The 13,000-nt window shown below is 40.8% G+C and overlaps 1 protein-coding gene across 3 annotated transcripts in view; it reads right to left on the bottom strand.

The window, feature by feature from the left end:
• vps13b (vacuolar protein sorting 13 homolog B) overlaps positions 1-13,000 on the bottom strand; it is a 318,686-nt gene that overhangs the window by 96,216 nt on the left and 209,470 nt on the right. For all 3 annotated transcript variants that reach the window (XR_002874967.1, XM_023964361.1, XM_023964362.1), the window contains exons 32-34: positions 6,797-7,000; positions 3,178-3,304; positions 945-1,088 (exon numbers count right to left, since the gene is read on the bottom strand). Coding sequence is in view for 2 of the 3 variants with exons in the window: in XM_023964361.1 (XP_023820129.1) it covers positions 945-1,088; positions 3,178-3,304; positions 6,797-7,000 (475 nt within the window). In the remaining variant the exon portion in view is untranslated. The remainder of the gene's footprint in view (positions 1-944; positions 1,089-3,177; positions 3,305-6,796; positions 7,001-13,000) is intronic.

Here is a 13,000-nt window from a genome sequence, read left to right on the forward strand (position 1 = left end):
GAATGTATCTGCTGTCAATCAAAGTATTGTTCACATCCATGGCCATGTTTTTGAATGAATTATCGCATAAGTTGGTTTATGTTTATTTACATAATTATGATTTAATATAAACAGTGTAATTGCAAAAATTTTTTTTTGACATTTCTAGAATTTGGATAAAGTTTTGTGCACATGTGTAACGGAAACGTAGCTAGTGTAATAACACTAACAGTGATCCTCTCGTGAAGGCGGTTGAGGATTAGGTTCAATTACACAGCCTGTCAGGCGGTGTCTTCCTAGGCAAGGCGCTTGAACCCTAATGTGTGTGAGTGAAACACTGTTTCAGCTGCTTCAGAAAGAAAAAGGAATGTCATATGTTTGCTTCCTAACTGTTATTGGCTGCTAAAAACATCAAGCTGCAACCCACTGGATGCCTTCAGGGAATCTGGATGAACTGACGCAGTTCTGTACACACATCCTCCCTGAAGGATTTCAAGTAGTGAAAACAGTAAAATCAGTCTGTCATCTCATTTCATTAGAGCCCCCCCCCCTTCTTAGCTCCCCTGTCTCTTTTTCTCTTTTATGACTCCCATCTTCACCGCAGCTGGTAAATATTTCTGTTTTGTGTTCCATTAGAAAGCTTCATTAAGAAGTCAGACGCGGCAAATGGCGCCTGGGAACTCCTTGTCCTGTAAACAAAAGGAAGAGCCCTGAAAGCTGCAGCTGAGCAGCGCACTGTAAACTAACGCCACAACGGAGAGCCTCTCTCTGAAGAAGTAAATATTTGAATGTGTAAAATTCACTCAAAACCGTCAGCGGAGATACTTCAGATTGCGTTTCATTTGAAACAAAGGGTAAAACCTACTTTAATGAACTCCTCAATAATTGTTAGTCAATTTACATTCAAACTGTTTATTGTTTGAAAATGTGGCTGCCTGCACTTGTATTTGTGTTTCAGTGCGTACCTCTGTGTTTTTCTCTGAAGCTTCCAGGTCGACCATGTTGTCTTTAAAAAGCTGCTGAAGGAGGTGAATCTGGGCAACGCTGAGGTACAAATCCAGACTGCTGGTCACATTCACCTCCAGAGAGTGGCCACACACCACCACCTCCTACAGAGACAAGGGAAGAAGTTGAAGAGACTGTTTGTGGCCTGATTTGCTCCCATAGCTCAAACACTTTCAGAGCTACATCCGCTCTCCTTTTGCACTTTGTTCAGTGAGTTCCCCAAATCCAACCACAACTGACAGTAAAAACCTCAGTTACTTGGTTATCTGACAGGATTTTGCTCAGTCACAATAAACACAGAGTAATACCAATAAGCTGCAGCTATAATATCTACAGTAGTATTTGGCATTCCTGTGTAAATCTTTTACCATTTTTATTAACCCCACCTTATTCAAACAGAACTTTTTAGAATATGCAAGAAAGAACTGTCAAACAAAAATGAATCAAACAATTAAAAAACATATCTTAATAGATAAAACCAGGGAAAGTCCACATAGAAATCCTAGAAACAGGCACCTTGCCTCCCTGAGCCACACTGCCTGCTGTACAACACGGTCCTACAGTGGCCTGGAAGTGCAAATGGCACCAAAAAAAAAAGACAATCACTCAAAGCAAATACAGTTTAAAGATCACCGAAACAGTTAAAAAATAATAATAATAAAAAAACAACATTACATTTTGGACATCAAAACACAATTGAACGAAACAAAATAAAAAGAAAATTTTTCATAAAACTGCAAAGTAATTTCTAGAAATGAAAACGAATTGTTGAAAAACAATAAGAAACTGGAAAAGGTAGGTAGTATGAGACATCGCTGATTGGATGATTAAAGATTCAAGATTCAAGATTCGTTTATTGTCATTTCACACATAGTAGTTGTGGAGAAATGCACAGCTGAGATGAGATGCTGTTCCTCATTAGTATGACAGTGCAAAGAAAAAAGTAATAGAATAACAATCAACTAGAATAAAAATGGCAATAAAATAAAATAAAATAGAGAGCAGCATTCAGTGATAAATAAACAGGCTTCAGTCATTAAAGTGACTATGAACATTTAGCAGCAGTCTATTATGAGGGGGGTTGATTGTGAGAGTCTGCATTGTGTCTTTAGGTGGTGTGTGTGTGTGTGTGGGGGGGGGGTAATGCATTGGGTCTTATTGTGATGTGGAGCTTGTTGTGATAGAATCTTATTGTGTTTCGTTTTCTAACATTCTAATTTCTGGAAATTACTTTTGTTTTCTGAAAAATAGTATTTCTATGTCATTTCATCTTTTTTGAAACTGTGTTGTGGTTTCTGGAATTTAGTTTTGAATTCTAGACTGTAATGTTGTTATTTTATGATTTGCTTTGTTTTTTTTAATTGTCTTAAGATGTGATGTTCACATGCGTGGACATCACATTTTGGGATAGATTACAAAGTAGTTAATTCTGTTTAACTGTGACACCCTCTCTGTGTGTGGAGGGTTAGCTCAAATTATAGTCTTAAGAGGTGAATATGTTTTCTGCGTTGAGTGATTTGTTGGTGTGATTTGCACTTCTTGGCCAAAAAATAAAACATTTGCTCACATTTGACTCAACACCTGAGTTTAAAGGATTTATTTCATTACCAATGAAGTATTAACTGTGTTTTTGCTATTAATAGTAGCAGCAAAACAAACAGGACTCCTTTTATGTATCAGCAGTAAAAAATACTGTTTGTGTGTATGTGTACAGACTCCCAGTACAAAGTGTAGATTAGCTGTTACACATTGTCAGGGGCATGTTAGTGTGGTCAAACGAGGCATCAAAGAGGCAGGAAGTCTCTGAGAGCGCTGCCAGAAACATCAGCTGTATAAGTAGAAATGTTTGAACCCTGGAGGTCAAAAACCTCTGTGGAACCGGCTGAGGGGATTCCTAATGAAGCCCCGACTGACTGTTGGGAGAAACTCATAAATACTTGTGACGTGTCACATAATCATTGAAGCAGAAACAATGGTTGTAACAGGTCATGGTGATGACGTAAACACAAGTGGTTTCAGTGGTGAGTCAACTTCTACAATGCAAAACAATGAAAACATGCAGCCTGTGAAGAAACCAAATTCATACTTTGATATACATTCAAAAACAGATGATTGCTAAAGGTGTGCGTATCTGATGTCCTACTTCCCTTCGGTTCACAACACAGATCCTATTTGTTCATGCACAGCACTCACCTCAGTTGGTCCAGAGTCGGGGGAGAGACTCTTGCTAAAGATGATGGCTGGGGCAGCAGTAACTCGAACTGAGAAGTCTGTCAAGATGGGCGTGACGATGGCCCGACGCTCCTGGTGTCTCCTGATGCTGTGCAGACACACATGCAGACATGTCAGGAGGATAATCTTAACACGTGTGTCCCATGTACACACCCATTCCTTTTTATCGAAATCATAAAAGTACATCCCGTCAGAGAGGCTTCCTATCCGTTTAAAAAGTCCTCCATTATGATTTGACATTGAAAATGTGTTGTAAAAACTTGCATCTGCCAAGTATTGGCAAGTCAACTCAGCACAGACTAAACCACATAATGTTTGAGCCAAGCTATTGTGCTTTTAGCTGAAAGGCAGACATTCAGCTTGCTCTGTTTTTTCCCACTGAAACCAGCGCAAAGCTAAACTCAAAGAAGCTGATTTCAACAAAGACCTTTGCTTGCAGGCTTAATCTGTGACAAATTTCCTCAAGTGTTTTTTGCTGGTAGACATTTTAGCTGGAAGCTTGAATAAAGTTACACTGTGAGACGTTATTTGACAACTCTGGATTGGGAACACCCCTTACTTGTATATACAAGATCAAGCTGGGACTTTCTCATATCAACTCTCTCCATTTCACTAATGCTCATTCCCACAATCAAGTCATATTTGTGGGAACATTTGTTAGCAGTGAAACAAATATACATGAGTGCTTTATAAGGTGGTGTTAATTGCCACATCTGCTGCTATTAAAACAATCAAGCGGTGCAGCTTCCAATATTTATAGTTGGCCAGGATTATAAAGGGCCTTGCTTCTAGGTGGCCTCGAATACAGTACTATACCAGAACCAATATCATATTCACTTCTGCTACACAAATGTGCATTACCAGTGCCCTTAAGGGATTATTTTCTGACACATTTCTCTGCATATGGAGTGTGTAGGTATGTGTATGTGGATAGGGCGGGGGGGCAAAAGTGAGGCCAATTGGCGTTGGTTAATCTCCTCTCAGACAGGGATTGAAACAATGAGCGTCTCGTTGCAGTGGACAGGTGCTATCATTCACCAGTTAAGCTAGGAGGCATGAGGCTCGGTTTACCAGCCGGACAGGAGCCTTGGACTGCTCTGGAAAACTGTAAGCAACTAAAGACGGTGAAAGTGGCTTTTCTTTTATTCATTACCACACAGGATCATCAGAAACATGGAGAGAGGTCTGCCCAGACCGGCTCACATGAGGGGCAAGGAAGAGAACGCACAGCTCTATGCCACAGAGCCTTTTTTTGGCTGTAAATATAAACTATTATGAGGACAGATCCTGTCTGTCCATTCAACGTGCTGGAATTTCCTCACAAAGCCTCAGCTTGAAAACTGAGAGCACTGCAGATCCCAAACTACAGGAACTGAACATGCAGCAGCTTTAAAGCTTGGACAAGTGGGGTTGTATCAATGAAAAAAAAGGAATTGTGTAATCTATGGAAATTCTGTGCGTCAAAATATGGCAAATCTTAGGTGCTATCCTTCCACATGATTGGAGTCGACAAGTAAAGCTGTGAACATGACTTCCCTTACCTCAATAGGCTAGAAAGATTTTAGATCTAGAGGTTATTGTGCTTAAAATACAGAAAAAAACAACACAGCATTGAGATAGGGGTCTTTTTCAGAAATTACTCATAAACAGTTAATGTCTCAGCAATGTCATCAAAAGATTAACAGAAGAGAAAGTTCTTGTCACTTATTTTCTTTCAGAGACCTTCCTCTCGATGACAGAATTTATAGACAACCCCCACACCTTACATTATCTTTGCAACAAAAATGGTGAACAATATTTGAGCTATCCAGCTGTACAGTTTTGATCCAGATTCCAGCTCAGACGATAAAAACAAAGACGTTCATGGATCGATTTGTCTGACAGAGGATGGATCCGAATGGAGCGGAGTAGATAGCTTATGGCCCGCCTAGCATGTGTTCTATGTTACAAATACAATCTTTTTTAAACTGCATTGTTGCGTTTTTTCCTGATTGACGACAATTTGAATAAAGAAAATACTTAAAAATGCAAATTTAAGCTTTTTTTTTATATATACGTCCTACATCATCAGACAAATGCAACAAGAACATGTTACAAACACCAAAAAAACATTTTCACTGGAGAGGGTCTTTAACAGCTGCTTCGCTAGGCCTCCACATGCAGTAAAAATACTTACTATAAAAAAATACTACTATTTTTTTTAACCCGTTATTACTTTTCTTTTTTTTTTTAATTATAAAGAGGTCAAATATTTGGCTTAAGTGCAGTGTGTTTAGGCTGTGCAGTGGTAAAATCCTTTAAAATCATTTTTAATCCTATACTAGACTTTAAAGGATCTATATTATGCAAAATCAACTTTTTGAGCTTTATGGTCTATTATAATGTTCATTCCACACTACAAACAACCCCAAAGCAGTATTTTGACCCATTCACGTATTTCTGAGTATTCTTCTAAAAACCTGGGCTCTGAGCACCAGCCCCTCCCAAACCAGACAAAAGCGGCTTCTCACATTGTGATGTCACAAAGTGAGGAACAGCCCCTTCCAGGAAGAGTCTGTGCTGCCGGCACCACCCCCAGGCTAACACACACACCCACTTTCTCCATGGAGCTAGCAGTGATCGGCTAAACGCTTTCATTTTATATGAACAATGTGCACGTTCATCTTTGCAAAAGTTGGAATGTTGTTTTCATGGGTAAAACGCAGACACGCTGCTGAGGCCAGCTATAGGTTGACATCATGAACACCCAGAAGTAGCGAGAGGCAGAGCCTCAGAGATTTACTTGCCTTACTTCCGGGTAAGAAAATGAGCTGCGAAAATAACTAATGTTTAATAAAAGATCGCTCTTTAGCGTACCAAAGGTAATATATTATCATGTATATGGATATAGTTTACTCTGAGAGGCTTATGAAAAGCATGAAACAGGCCATTTAACATAGAGAATCCACAGTAAATAAACCTCATCAGGCAGCCACAATAACACCGTGTGCAGCTCTGAGAGCAGGGAGCTCAGGCATCAGTATCACCAGGAACAACAGTAATCTGCTCCTTTTCCTGGCAGAGCTCCAAAACTATCACTATTGTGTGTCTGTGTATACTCATGTGTGCTTAAGACATAAAGCAAGAAAAATATTGATTTCCATAAAACAGTGACTGTGACTCTGTATTGGCTGCCTGTGAGAAAGGTGTGTGGTTCTCTGCCAGTCTGATGACCTGAGAACTCAGTCTCAATCAGGCCTGTGTTGACTTTGCAATGCAGTCTTCCATGTGGCTTAATTTTAGGTGATAGGGAACAAATCTAGACTCTGCCAATGCTTCTGGAATTTTTGAGCCTGCTTTCTCTGAAAACCAAATGAGGAAAAGGATTTGAAGCCAAAGGGGCTGTTACATTTGTGCTTGTTTAGGCTTCTGAGTCTAAAAAATGGTTTTTAAAATTTGGACTATTAGATGTACCACAGAGAGCTAACTTTACTACATACCAATCTGACATTACTGTACAGTATATATAGTTTCATTATTAAAAATGACAATTAAGGTAAAAAAAAAACATTTTTTTGGCGTGCGAAGAACCTGCGCTGACCTGCTAGCCATGTTCCATTCCAGTGCTGGATTCTGGGAGCTCCTCTCGCTCTCCACTGCTGCTCCGCCCTTCAGTCCCTCCTTCTCTGGCTTGAGTTGTTCCCACTGAGCAGTTCCGATGTTGATCGACTGGAGGTCGATCTGATACTGACGGTCTTCCACCTCTGAGCCTGGATCACGCAGAATGCCGAGATTTAGTGCACGTCTGCAGGGAAAAGAGATACACGTTATTTCATGATCCCTGTTTATGATACACGTCATCTGGTAAAGTTTGGGTTTGTTCTGAGTAGTAAAAAGATAAATTCAAAAGCATTAATCAGTCTTTTAAAATGTTTTTTTTTCCTGCCACGGATGTGGCACAGGGTCTCCCATAGGCCTTAGTTACATGCACTTGTATAGGGGTTGACCCACACGGGTTCTGCGGGTTTTTGGATCATCCAGCCTGTGGAGGGTCATAGAGAGAAGCGGCTGCATTTTAAAAGGGGGCGGGAGGGTGTCTTGCACTTCCTTTGATGCTAATGCAGCCACTTGAAGGGACTTCATGAAATGGAACATACCATCGTTGTGCATATAGTAAGAGTATCATGAAATATTTGTAAAGATAATGGAAGTTACATGCACTTATGAGCTATGGGGGACGTGTACAATGACTTTTACAACACACTGTTGAGGGTTCAGGAACTGGTTTCTTACTGACCGCACGCAAATGCTGCACGCAGGGGGTGTGCAGGTGATACTTAAGTGCCTGTAGGATGCTGACATAATCCGATTCTTTTGCAAGGCCCTTCATATTTCCAATTAAATGCGAACTTTTGTGATCTCCTCTGTGAACGTGAAATGACCCAGAAGTGACCCGCATGCGCAGAAGAGTGCTCAACGGTGACAGCGTCACTCGTTCTTTGCGGAAGTAGCTAACGTTACCAATGGATGTCAACAACAGTGTTGTCGCAGCGGAGCTCTTTTTGCATTATTACATTCATTTTCACAAAGGAGCCAGCACAATTACAATCTTCTCATTGTAAGAAGTAGAGCCAGGATCGTCTGTACCGACTGTTGTGGAATGGGGATGTGTATGTGCTGGGGCCGCACGTGTGTGTGTTTAGGAGAGAGGAGAGGGCGCGTGCAGCGCAGGAGGGAATTAGAGGGGCATTGATGCTGTGTGTTACGGAGGAAGGAGAACGGTAATAAAAGAAGGCTTCCCCCCCAGCAGAACTGCTATTGACTCTTTATGAACCCACTCTGGAGAATCTGAGGGTCCGAATGGGGAAGTGAACCCCGCACTTCTGACCACGGTCGGAAAGGGGAAAAAAAAAGTGATCCCTGGAAAGGTTCAACACCACGCTCGGCCATTTCGCTGGAAATTTTTTCAAAAACCACCCGGTTGCGATAAGAGCCCTTGAGTTTGGCCTGAATAGAGATGTCACCCCAAATATTAATCCAATGAGTGACCTCGCTTCCCTTCCACTGACTGGTCTCAGCAGCGTCGTCCGCCATGGTTGATGTTTATGTTCTTGTTCCTGCCTACGTCAACGCAGAATTACGTTTGTAGCGTATCAATGGCTACGTTCACACTGCAGGCTGAAAAGACCCAATTCCGATTTTTTTTTGCCCCTATGCGACCTGTATCTGATTTTGTCATGACAGTCTGATCGACACAGATCCGATCTGACCCAGGCCACTTGGGTATGTGGTCCTGAATCCGATACGTATCCAATCTTTTGAAATGTGACCTCCGTCTGAACAGCCAGGCCACATGTATCAGACCCGTACGTCACATTTACAGGTGCTGCTGGTTTTGGGGGTTTTTGAGCCCGTGAAGAATCGTAGAGCGCAGGTGTGTCTTGCAGTTCTTTTGAGCTTGTGCGATCACCTTAAGATGACATGAAAATGGAACGTACCATTTTCATGGTCTTTGGTAGGTGCATTGTGTAATCTTGTAAGGATAATGGAAGTCTCACAGACTTATGACATACTTGCTGTTGTACGGTGCCCTAATGCCGCACTCTAGTCATTAATAAGGTGGCTTTTTACTGACTGCACGCAACTGCTGCACGCACGGGGTGTACAGGTGATACATAAGTGCCTGTAGGATACAGACATCAACTACACTCTGGTTACATAATTTGTAACATTCAGGGTGAAAGTAAGGAGCCCGCACTTATCACTTGAACAACACTAAAGACTCCCTACTTAGTGTGCAGAATTTGGGGGCTTTAAAAAAATCTGTATGACATGCCTGCATCTCACCTACTTCATCCTTACTTAACCTTGTTTAAGTTTTCACTTTGACCTGTCGCTCGCATCATGTACGTAGAAAAATGTGCCTGAACATTTTTGCTCTGTGGGATCACCGACCACCCTCATGCCCCGTACAGGTTAGCCCATCTTTCACCTGCAGACAGCTCGTTTCCACCTGTAAGAGCTATTGTGACTAAGGCATTATACGTAGTTGAAACAAAGAACATCGGTATAACTACATCAGAATACTTTGCGTCTTTTTTCTTGACGCTGCAAAGATGTTCTGACTTCAGATCTTCCTCAATTCTGACAATTCTTCTGCCTTTCAGTGTTTTAGCAGCATTTACTCTAACAGGTAGATTCATGACTAAATCAAACCTCTGGTTCTTGTTCAGCAAACCTCAGATAAAGAATACCACATGGGTCAAATCATTTGCCTGTAATAAAGGTCTGCTTCATGCCAGCTTAACTTTGGCTTCGGCTCTGGTTGGATAGCACAGTAGTCTGGAGACTCTGGCTCATGTTGCCGTTGCTTTCTATTTCTGTCTATGAAAACACCAGACTTTTACAGTATAAACAAACTGTAATAAGGTAGTGGAGATGAAGAGATATGTCAGGAGTGGGCAGAGCTGCCTCTGCAGCTTAACAGCTTCCACAAAACTTTACGTCATCTATTTACCATTTGAAGGACGAGGTTCTGATGAATTTACGAGGCACAAAGAATCTAAATTTCCCATCTGAATAATACATCAGGGTTTTAGTTCAATGTGATTTGTCTATTTGTAGTTGGGACATTAAATATGGCTAAATGGTAAAATGACTATGGCTACAGATTGTTTCAGCATTGTCAGAGGTAATTTTTAGACAAAGTCTCCTTTTCCTTGTTCCTCTGAGAAAGACCTCCACTAGATCATGATGTTATGACGATAAGCCTGAAGTACAAAAACAATAGCTATGGAGATCAGTAACATATAACTGGACTTAGCTAGACTTGTTGACATACAAACAAGTGAAACAGATCGTTAATCAGCATTTGGAACCACATTTATCAACAGTGTAATATAGATCAAACTTGGAGCTCTGAAAGATTTGGGTGGGGTGTGTCACTCTAGATTCATTAAGGCTTTTGGAAAAGAACCTCCATCACCCTCCCTGACCCAAATAGCGCTTTTCACATTAAATAAACCACAGTTACCTCATGTGCCTTCCAAATTATCTCTTAACTTCAGCTTATTTGGAGTCTCTTACTCATAATCAACATAACACGAGAGACTGCAGCCAAGTCTTTGCATTGCTGAGATGCGGGGTCATCTCCAATGACATAAATAAATATGATAAACATTTGTCTTGGTCATGAAGCCAGAGGAGACGGTGTGATTTAATATCAAAAGACATATTTCAGCAAATCGCAGGAAACTAGAGAGCTTCATTTCAGACAAATGAGAAGGGGAGGAATTTTGGAAGTTCCCCTTGGGGCGCAATAATAATTGGAGCCAGATTTTCTTGCAGGACATGTGGGGTTGGGGGGAGGGACACAGGCAGTTTGACTTATTTGATTGGTCATGTGAAGACCACACGGCTTGTCCAACAGGAATCAAAAAACGCTTTGCTAGAGCATCAAATACATGCAAGGACAAACTGAAAACACAAAGAAAGCAGGTGGAATCCGATTTCTGCTCAGTCTCATTTTTAGACATCTATCGTCCTTTTGTATATGAAGATATGGAGGCAAAGTACAATTAACAAGACATAAATGCTGTGCTTTGTAGATAAGGAAGACAAGGGGGGAGGGTTGGGATATAGGGAGAAAAAGGTTTTTTTTCCAAGCACAAGCCCTCAGTTTTGCCCTTGTTCCTGAGCCAGCTTTATTTTTAGAGAAGAAAAAGACCAAAGACACATTATTTTTTATGACACAATTCTGCCATTTATATAAAAACAAATCAAAAATCCTGCAGTGTAAATGTTCTGTCTCCCTGAGTTCATTGCTGCGGCTGAAAAAAGAAGAAAAACCTCCCATATTTGAGACAATTTGGATCCCAAAGCCACTGTACTGATTCTGAATCACTTCTTAAACATGAGTGCCCTGGTCAAAGGGTGACCCTCCCATTCATTTCAAGATTACACAGTGAATGTTGCACATTTGGAACACTTGGACACTTTGGTGCTTCACTGCTCGAAAAAAAAAAAAAAAAAAGCATCGGAAACTTGTTTGAACAGAAGACAGTGGAATGAATGTGAAATGGGTATTTAATATCGTGTTATGTTCCTCTGTTAGCATTCTTTGGGTGCCTGCAAGTGCTGGGCAGAGCACCAGTCATAATTTGTGTTTTTAAGTAGATGTGTGGGAGGGCTGATTGCTTAACATGTAGCAGATTTGTGTGCAGAATTGGCTGCAGGAGCCAGGAAAGAACTTTAGGCCATATGTGCAACACATCAGTAAATTAAGTCTAACTGATGCAAATGTATTAACTGATTTAAATGCAAACACGCACTGCTGCATGCCATGATGGTTTTAACCAGTTTAATTGTTCTTGATGAAATCTGCTTTGAGGTAAGCTTCTGAATTTAGAAAATAAAGGAATAAAAAAAACAAAATCAACAGAAAACTAAACAGTCCCTTGCATGTTAAATTGCCAGTCAGTAACTGAGTTAAAGTTCTATTAAAAACCAATGAGACATGGATAGCACATGAATAGACAGAAACTTTTTCCACAGTTTAAAAACTAACTGCAGATCAAATTTAATCAGTTTTATCATGGTTCTGATACTTTACATGTGGAAGCAGCAGGCTAAGCCGGTCGTACCCCAAAGCATCCAAAGCGGGAGGATGTTTTCCAGTCTGCACCTCCCCTCGCTCCTAACTTTATATCCAAGTCCCATCCCAGCCCAGTAGGGCAGAAAGCACTCGGGTAAAATCAGGCTTCTGGATCTGGATCTGAAAGTTGTAACCCTAACCCACATCCCCGGGACTACTTCCTTACTCCACATCCTTACCTATCACACACAGGTCTGCTTACCTGCTCAGCAGAGGCTACAGCATGGAATCGCTGCTGTGTGTTGACAGAAGTAGGGCCCCCTGCTTCTGCTCTTCTACCCAGACCTACTCACTAAGTCCACATTTCCTGAGGATCTAAGAGTACCTCAGCAGAAATGAACTTAGCGATTCTCATTCAAAGCCAAACACTCTGTAACGAACTCATCTAAGCATACAATAAGTGATGTGAGACGTTGGTCTACAACACTTGCGAAAGCAGAACATTTTCATGTGACCATCGTCAATGGTTTTACTCGCACATAAATCCAACAGGCATTAAGTTGAGGTTTTCACATTAGTTCTCTGAGGTTCAAATGTGAATAGCTCAAAGGCATTAGCATTACCAAGCACCTCCTTTCTGGTTTTTCTGTTGTGGAGAAGTTTCACAGTGGCTTCTTGATCAGCCTGCAATGACTCCCAGCAGCCTAAAGTAAGCTCCCGCTGGGGATGTGTGTTTGCCAAAGGGGAAATCATAACTATTCTGATTCATGGAACTTACAATTACTTGGTAAGTTAAGCATCCATACCTACAGGGAGCTGCTCAAACTGTCAGAAATTTTGCAACTATTAAACTATGGATTTATGGCTCTGGTCAAGTCCAATTACTTTTAATTTGCTTCTACCAATTATAGTAATTAAGGCCCTCAATTAGAAACTATAAGCAGCTCTCAGAGAGAGGAGGATGGTATGCAAAATGACAAATCAGCAAAATATCACATCAGTTACTGAAGGGACATCCTTGCTACTTTTATCATGATTTCTATTAACTGAAGCCAACAAAGCTGCAAGGTTTTAAACTTGTAGCTCTTTGCTTTAACAAGATTTTTTAGACTTATTTAGGAAAAGTACATCAGTTTAGATCAATTCCTGATCATCTTTTTTGTGTCTAATCAAATAAAGAGTAAACAAAGTTGGATGTGCGGATGAATTTAA

The sequence above is a fragment of the Oryzias latipes genome, chromosome 16 (genome assembly GCF_002234675.1).
Source record: "Oryzias latipes chromosome 16, ASM223467v1".
Lineage (NCBI taxonomy): Eukaryota > Metazoa > Chordata > Actinopteri > Beloniformes > Adrianichthyidae > Oryzias > Oryzias latipes.